Raw genomic sequence first — 9021 nt, 5'->3', positions numbered from 1 at the left:
TATTCAACAGGGATGTGAGCAGCATAGCCCTCTTACAGGTGTATTGCTTTGTCAATGTGAATACGTGCCTTTGTGTACTGTTTGGGTTATATTCACTGTAGCTAAATACATCAACCATTAGTGCATTTCGAAGAGCAGCTAGCAATAAGAAGCAAGCTTTGAAGAGAATGTCGATAACTTTTAAATGTTCTCCATTAGTCCGTTTTGTTTGAGTTTTTAGTTGCCATAACAATTCTCTTGCCATGATTTCTATCCGTCTATCACTGCGGTTCTCCCATTGGGCGCAGCCTTCGTCTACATCATATCCGCTCTTCAGCGCGATTGGCTACATAACCAGGAAGTGCGTTTCCTTTTACTGATTCTGGCAATTGTATTGGTACATTTAGCTTTAAAATCCAAACGGTTCTCGCCCATTGAAGACGAGGGGTTTTCAAAACGACACCAGTCATTCTCATGCGTTGACGAAAGACGTTGTGATTTCGGACAACTGGAACTGTTTTTAAGGTACGTGCTGAATATATTGTGATAATAGTATCTTACTACCTGCTCTGTTGTGTGGTCCTACGTTTTCCTCCGCTTTACATGAACTGTTGTTAAGTTTTATCATTAGACCTGAAGTATAACTTTTGTTGCTATTTTTACTGTCAACGCTTACGTTAGATATCTTCGTGTACGGTGTATTTCATCTAATTATGGCAGTTGTTTAGCTAAATGTTTGTCAGTTGCCGTTAATGAAACCAGCAGTAGTTACTTTATTATATTTCTACTGTTGTTGGACATTATAGACAGGGGTGCAAATAAACTGCGGTCAACTCAGCCGTCTCTCAAATTTGCTTGGTTAAATGAGCAGTTCATTTTTGAGTGCGCGATTTATAGCGCCTTTACGGCAATCGCTGAGAAGCGGCACTAAAGCAAGAGTAAAACAATGCGTGTTTTTTCTGCTTCATGCGATACAAATTATTGTTACCATAAATTGTTAAAAAAAACTAACACTGTTTGACTCAGTCCTAGTTTGACTGCTACCAACAATAAAATGAAGTACTTTTACTGTTTTTTTTCTGGGTAATACTCTCAAATTCCCCTCCTGAGAACAAAATCATGCCACTTCTGCTATATTTGATGAGATAAAATGATTTTTAGCCATACATTCTTAATACAAGTGATACTGTTGGACTCAGTAGCCTACTTGTTAGACTACTAACAAAAGTACAATCAAATATCATGTTTTCTGCCATCTTTGATGAGATAAAATTATTTTTTGACATAAGTTCTCAGAGAGTGGTACTGCTGGACAGAGTACTACTTGGAGTACGACCACAAGTACAATCTAGTACTTTTATCTTGTACTTTTTGAGTAATACCCTAACATATATTATTGTACTCTAGAGGGGAGTTTGACAGGGTAGTACTCAAAAAGTACATGATAAAAGTACTTGATTGTACTTGTGGCAGTAGTCCAAGTAGTACTCTGTCCAGCAGTACCACTTTCACTGAGAACTTATGGCAAACAAATATTTTATCTCTCAGAGATGCAGTGTTGAATACTAACTCTGGGTAACGGCTGCTGGAAGTCCCGGATGGATGGATGTTAATGTTTGCAGCAGGTCCAGAAAAAGACAAAGACGTAATTCACTAATAATAACTTGTAAAATGTGTCTTTATAGCAACATTTTGAAGATTGTTTAAAGCTGACAAAGCAACACATAGTTATTGAAATGATCAATGTCCAAAGTCAGTTGAAAACTACTAACCAAATTAACTTAAAATGTTTCAGTGAGTCAAAGTCATTCCCCTCGTCTTATTATAACCAGCATTAATTCTCTTGCCCTTTTTTAGAACCGGAACAATTCCATATTTTTTTCCTGAAGCCGATTTATAAGTTACATTCATTTTGAAATTAGGTCATGTGGATATGCTGAACTGCACTTTTTATAGTTAAATTAACTTGTTACTGCTCTCTGGTGGACATACTATTTAATTGCAGTGCTGTGATGCACACATTTTTCATGTTATCATTTGTTTTCAAAAGTTTTCACTTTTTAGTGATATTTAGTGTATAATACAAATAATAACTTTATATAATCTTTCTTGGTGCAGATCCTTTTAACATGCATCAGTGAACTCTACAACCAAAAATGTCTTATCAAGGGGTTGCAGCTTTCATGATGACGCCGCCCTCAGAGTTTCATCAGATAACTCCTGGCCCCATAACTTACAATTTGTCCCTCTGCTATTACAGGATGAGTGCTGTTGCTGTGAATGATGAGAATCGTGGGGTCTGCCCTGGAGGAAAGCAGAACAGCTCAATTAATGACATATTTGCTCTGGATCAGCCCACTGGGAGGCCCTCCATCCTGCGACAGACAGAGAACCTGCCCAGCAAGACGGTACCAAAGGCGGCTAAGGTACAGAACCAGCTCGCTGTTATCCTAAATGTCCTGTCCCCATTTTATCTTGATTCTTTTAACATACTGTTCGTATGATGCCAGGGGAGAAATTATGTACACAATTAGATCTTAACCTGAAGTGATAGGTGGGGGTTTGATGCCTGCTTGTTAACTATTTGTTTGAATTTGTTTTATTAGTTACCTTGTCATATAACAATTGAATGCCCCAATGTATTTACAGCATAGCTCTACACAACTTTAAACAGACTGTGATCAAATGAAAAGCACTTGTGTTTGTTGGTGGTCAAAGCTAAAGGACTGTTTTAAGTCTACTAACATTGTTAGATAAAAATATGTGAAAATGGCCATTTATTACTTTCCTGTTCATCTTTTCTTTTTTTTGAACGTTTTATTTTCATTTTAACAAAACAAGACGTATCCTGAGATAGGTCGTTTTCATTCAAATGACAGATGGTTACATGATAAAGTATAGTAAGGAATTAAATAAAGCAAATCCAATCCAGTGATACATCCAGATATATTTGAACTCCGTTCCATCTTTGGGTAATAGTTAACAACAGTATCTGTAATATGTACCTCTGGTCTGAATCGTAAGTGTCTGTAGGTATAGCTCCGAGCAAGGACAACATAGGCTCCAGAGGAACAGTCATTTCCAGGATGTTTTTAATCTCCTCTTTAACATATTTCCAAAATCCTTCAATTACTGGGCAATCCCAAAATATGTGTATGATCCCCTATTTTTCCGCATTTCCTCAAACATAATGCGACCGATGGTCCTTGTACATATTTGGACATTTAAAAAGGAGTGTTAAAAAATGAGATTTTCAGCTTCCAATCAAACTTTTTCCATAACTGACTATTCATTCCTTTATGGCTGCCTTCCCAGACAGCATCCTTCCCAGACAGCATCCTCGATTATAATGTTTAGTTCTAATTCCCATTTATCTCTAACATTCCAGGTATTTTGGGAGTCGTCTGCCATAAGCCTCTCATATAAGTGAGAGACATGTTTCTTATTTGGAAAGCATTTTTCTGCAATACTAATAAAATATTCTTCTATAATGTTTGGATTTTTTTGGAGTGCTTCTCTTTCCTTGTGGCTTGTAATATAGTGTCTTATCTGGAAGTAGATGCAAATCATTTGACGGGAGCCCATATTGTTCTTGAAGTTGGAAGAAGGATTTGACATCTGTTCCATCTAGGGATGTCCCGATCACCTTTTTTTGCTCCCGAACCGATTCCGATCATTTGATTTTGAAAATTTGCCGATACCGATTTTTCCCGATCCAATCTTTATGCAATGCATTAAGAGAAAAAAGAAGAAAAAAAGCATTCAAGTTGTCCCTTAAGGTTATTTTTTTTATTTAAATTGGATATTCTATCCAACATGGATATAGCTTCTTTTTTTCACAGCAGCATTGGATCAGTTCAGTTGTGCAGCATTAGATCAAAACAAAATAAAGGGAGAAAAAGAGTTGCAAGTCTTACTCTGGGTCTCTTATTCTGCCAAATAAACTTAGAGATAAGTCTATTTAGCATTTTGAAAATAGAGGCTTTAATTCCCATGGGGAGGGATTGAAATAGGAAGAGTAGGCGAGGAAGTAGCTTCATTCTTACAGTCTCTACCCTTCCGAATAGCAAGAGGGGGAGAATTTCCCAACGTATCATGTCATTCTTTAGTTGCTTTATTAATGTATTCTAGTTAGCTTCAAATAAATGCATTGGGTGGTGAGTAAGGATAATCCCTAGATATCTAAACCCCTGCATGGACCAGCGGTAAGAAAAATCCTTGTTTAATTGTGTGGGCCAACGCCCTGTTATCATCATTGCCTCTGATTTCATTTTGTATCCCGAAATTGCCCCATATTTGGACAAGCACTGCATAAGGGCTGGAATAGAAGTTAGGGGGTGTTTTATAAAGTTAGTATTTTGTAATCAATGCATAAAAGACTTATGGGGCGATAACTAGTGCACTGTAGGGGGTCTAGGACTGGGATGATAGCTTCTGACCACTGTTCATCTTTTCTGAATATGATTTTTTTTTTTTTCTACGATCCTAATCAAATTACTTGTGTGTAGGTTTGTTTTCAGACTCCAAGAAGAGACCCTGCGACTAAAAGAATCGTATCTTCTCCATCCAAGTCTCTTAAGATGTCAAGTGTGGATGAGTGTACCAAAGCAATCGAGTCCTTAACTTTGGGTCCAATTAAGTAAGTAACATTTCTGATACTGCGATACTCTTCCAGATAAACGTGTGTTGCATTTAAGTAACCAAGTCTGTTCTGTCTTTATAGTTCTTTACATGATGAACCCAAACAAGGTAAATCATCACACATCATAAAGTTATTTTCCCTGAATGTTTCTAAAGGCTGCAAAAGTGATAATCCTCTTGAATTTTCCACAGAAGTATCATCCTATCCTGACGATAACATGCCCATACAAAGCAAAGGAGGCTATCAGCTGGACTTGGAAAACCTCGATGCTTTCAATCCATTTCAGGGTTCTGTTAAGATGGTCCTCTCCCCCGTGAGGTCTGCTGTTGATAACCCTCCCACAGAGTCTCCAGAAGCAGAGAATATCGCAGAGCAGCCCACCAAAATAGAATCTGCTCTAGATGATACGCTTCCCTTCGCCCCATCTATGGATCGCTCCCTGGTTGACACCTCCTCAAACATCAGCTCCGCAGAGAGCAGCGTGGTCACAGTGTTGAAGGGCCCTGCCATGGAAGAACAAGATTCCTGCACTGCCACACCTGATGAAAAGCAACCGTCTCTAAATGTCACTCAAGACTATTGTTCAGGCAGTTTTGTGGAAGATGCTCCACTGCCAACGAAGGGTTCTTATTCTTTGGATTTTGACAACCTTGATGAGGTCAATCCTTTCCAAACGGGTGGCTCTAAAATTCCAAATTCCCCTTTCATTGGAAGCAAGGTGGCAGAAGCAAACCCACCAGTTGAAGAGATGAAGGGAAATGAATCCAAAGAAGTTCAAGATGTTCAAGATGTTCAACCTGAGATGAAGGGAAATGAATCCACTGAAGCTAAATATGTTCAACCTGAGATGAAGGGAAATGAATCCACTGAAGCTAAAGATGTTCAACCTGAGATGACACCAGCAGCGGCCCCAATCACAACTCCAGCTGCCGAAACTCCAGCTGCCGAAACTCCAGCTGCCGAATCCACGTCCCAGCCAGCTGATGCCCATACCCAGGAAAGAGCAGTCAAACTTGAGTTCAATTTTGACGATGGCAGTGAGGTCAAACGTAAACCGCCAACCAAGAAATTGGGCAAAAAGCGATCTGGTGTCAAACCTAAAGAGGAAAAGCCAGAATGTGACGTGAAACCACCGAAAGAAGCTCCAGTGAAGCCTGATGCCAGTGGTGAGGCTGATGTTCCACTCTCCAAAGGGTCTTACTCATTTGACATGGCCAACTTTGATGACCCAAACTTCAATCCCTTTGGCACAAAAGCAAGCATGATGACCAACTCTCCACAGTGTAGCAAGTACGCTGAACCTGTGCTACCTGACCCTGTGATCATGGAACATTTGATTCCAGAGAAAGTGGACATGCCAGCGGAGAAGGAAGCATTGTCATCAGAATGGTATGTTTTCCTTCTTTATCAGAGTGTATTTATCATTTATTTGAAGCAGAAAGTTCACTTGCTAGTAGAACTTTATTTCACTAATTTTGTATGCTTTTCTCTCTGTAGCGCTGGAGAGAGTGTCCCGGCTGAAGAAATCCTCCCTGAAACAGAAAGAGATGTAATGCAGTTTGATACAATCTTTATCCATTTTACATTCCCTTGTTTGAATGTTTTTTTCAAAGACATACATTTTTATTTTTATGAAATGACAGGATGCTAAAGACAAGGCGGCTCCGGATCATGACTTCGGATTTCTACTCGAAGTTCAACAGGAAGTTCAGCAACCCACTGAGAGTCTTCCTGGCCGCTTTGATCTGTGTCAACCTGAGCAGAAGACGCAGACCGCCCAGCCAGAATTCAATGAGTTTGTTCCTGGAACGATGTGTAAGGAAACATTAGACTCTATTTGGTCCAGGTTCCACAAAGATCCCAAATGTTTCTTTTACCCTCACTTGACCTTTAGTATGCAGTTTGTGATAACAGAAAAACACAGTTAATGTCACCATTTGTGAAGCATGATGTACATAAATGTAATCCTTATTTGACGGTAATTATCATCTATATCTTTAGTCATGGCCAATGACTTAGATGGACAAATGGATTACCTGGAACAGTTTGGGTCCCACAGTGTAAGTACTCACTCTGCGTATCCTGTCCTGAATGACTACCTTTTGTTGATTGTCAGTGCATGACATAAATTAACTTCAATGTTTCTTTTGTCAACAGTTCAAGGAATCTGCATTGAGGAAACAATCCTTGTACCTTAAATTCGACCCCCTGATGAGAGAGAGCCCCAAGAAGTGTGCAGCCCCCGGGGCTCAGGCCCCCGTGCCTCGCCCCGCTGCCTTTGTTTCACGGTATGACGTACTTCTGTTTCCACTCACTCTGATTACTGCTGTCACTGAACGTTAGATCTGAATTTGTTCCGCTTTCGACATCTTCTTCAACAAAATGAGATGTGTCTGAAATGTAACCACGTTGACCACTTGACAAGTAAGGTTGTTTTGTTTTTTTTAAACTCAGGCTTGAAACTTCTCAGATGCCAGAAAAGTATGCAAGCGGAGCACAAAGGGATGATTTCCAACTGTTTGATCCAGTGAGTCACTGTAACAATTCCACCACTGACTGCATGGCAATGTTTCTTAAAATAAGTGTGGAACAGACATTCAATGCTTCACCTAACCTGATTTATTCACACTGGAACTGTCGTCTAGGCTTCCCCAATCCTTGCAGACCTCGTCCCTCCTTTCCCTCAGCCAGAGAACACAGAGGAGGCCATTATTGAAGTGCTGAGGTACAGTCAGCAGGACATGGACGCCGCCATCGCCAGAGTCCAGGCACAAGTATGTCCTGCTCAGTGTTTGTTCATTTGACAAATAACAGTCAGGAAGAGGGTTTCTGTTTGAAGTCCATTTTGTTTGTGTCTTTGTGAATACAAAACCATTTGTAAAGACCACAATCACGTGACTATATTATGGTTTCTGTGGTAATCCAAACAATCCCCAGAGTTGTTTAGAGCAATCTGATTCAACACAAGCTAAATAGAGAAATGTGTAACAGGCAATTGTCAGTGATTGGTCGATTTACAGGGTTTTTCATCAATGTTTTTAAAAAATAAATGGTGGTTTTGTATAAACTTGACATTTTGTTACTCAAACATGCAGGTTTCTATAAATGTACATTAAAAGTCGCCTCTTGATTTGAAACATTTTATACGTAATCCCTTACTATTAATAAATAACAATAATTGTCTTGCTTTCAAATAGGCAAAGGACACAGAGGATCAATGGAGTGCAAAATATAAAAGGACACTTGACGATGGTCAAGAAATGAGGTAGGCTTGTTTTGAGTTTGTTTAACATAAAAAAAAACATTAAATTTTTAAAGGAAATTTGACAACTTTTAATTATTTTTTTCAGGAAAATAATTGCAGAGTTTGAGCTCATGATTGCTAAAATGCTGGGTAAGTTAATATATGTTATGTACGTGCCTCAGTCTTGGGACTTTTCGGTGTCATGATAAGAGCTTTTAACTCTTGTTTTCAGCTGATCAAGAGAAAGAGAGGGAGGTGGCCCAGACGAAGCTCACTGCGGCTCTTATCGAAAAGGAGCAGGTCTCCAGTGACCTGAACACCATGGAGAGATCGTGCTCCGACCTGTTCAAGAGACTGGACAAGTACAAGGATGTTGTTGAGGGCTTCAAAAAGGTTAGAAAACAACACTTGCCCGGATATAATCCACAAATTGCATGACGTAGTTTAAGGAAATAGCAGTGGCATTAGGATTGGTAACATGTTTCCTTTGGCCTTCCTGCAGAATGAAGAGACTCTGAAAGCCTGTGCTCAGGACTATCTGGAAAGGATCAGAAAGGAGGAGCAGCGCTACAAGACCCTTAAAGCCCACGCTGAGGAGAAGATCGGCCAGTAAGAAACCTCACTGCACTCTGTTGAAAGTCTCAAATGCAAGACTTGCAGCGTTTAACTGACATCTGTTGTCCTTCAGAGCAAACGGGGAGATTAATGAGGTTCGGTACAAGAACAAGTCTGAGACATCTGCCCTCCAAGCCCAGCTGAGGAGGGAGCAGCTGAAGGTGCAGTCGCTGGAGAAGAGCCTGGTCCAGAAGGTGAGAGAAGAGGACAACATTACATGGCGGTTATTTGTTTATAAATCTATTAAATATCAAATATTCTATAATTTTTCCCTTTTTATTTTTTGTAGGAAAAAGAGGCAGAAGATCTCACCACACTTTGTGATGAGCTCATCAGCAAAGTCCAGAGGGGTTGAGCTCATTTGTAAATCGTGTACATTTTTAATGCTTTTCTTTCCTGTCCTTTTTCATTCCCTTTATGTGGTGCTTTGTTTGTCTTTATCAATGTTATTAAAATACTGTAAAAAGAGAAGTTAATAAAGATAATTTAATCTTTAATAAAGAGTTGATGAAAATGATTACAATTGTCTGTCTTTTTTGTG

General features: G+C 39.5%; 1 protein-coding gene across 1 annotated transcript; it reads left to right on the top strand.

Moving 5' to 3' along the window:
• The first annotated feature begins 349 nt into the window (after positions 1-349).
• On the top strand, positions 350-8997 carry tacc3 (transforming, acidic coiled-coil containing protein 3). Its single transcript, XM_079694445.1, has 17 exons — positions 350-504; positions 2240-2405; positions 4488-4618; positions 4703-4728; positions 4813-6010; positions 6119-6170; positions 6265-6436; positions 6623-6681; positions 6779-6909; positions 7076-7148; positions 7267-7395; positions 7819-7886; positions 7972-8015; positions 8098-8258; positions 8368-8474; positions 8554-8674; positions 8770-8997. Exons 2-17 carry the CDS (start codon positions 2241-2243, stop codon positions 8833-8835), a joined length of 2703 nt encoding a protein of 900 aa, XP_079550571.1. The 5' UTR covers positions 350-504; position 2240; the 3' UTR covers positions 8836-8997.
• Positions 8998-9021: the final 24 nt, after the last annotated feature.

This window comes from Notothenia rossii (genome assembly GCF_949606895.1).
Source record: "Notothenia rossii genome assembly, chromosome: 7".
Taxonomy (NCBI): domain Eukaryota; kingdom Metazoa; phylum Chordata; class Actinopteri; order Perciformes; family Nototheniidae; genus Notothenia; species Notothenia rossii.
Note: the sequence above shows the minus strand (reverse complement) of the source record. Positions and strands in the feature narration are given on the sequence as shown.

Coding starts and splice junctions, on each gene's coding strand:
- tacc3 (XM_079694445.1), top strand. CDS start 2,241: ATGAGTGCTGTTGCTGTGAATGATGAGAATCGTGGGGTCTGCCCTGGA. Junction 2,406..4,487: donor CGGTACCAAAGGCGGCTAAG/GTACAGAACCAG, acceptor ACTTGTGTGTAG/GTTTGTTTTCAGACTCCAAG. Junction 4,729..4,812: donor ACATGATGAACCCAAACAAG/GTAAATCATCAC, acceptor AATTTTCCACAG/AAGTATCATCCTATCCTGAC.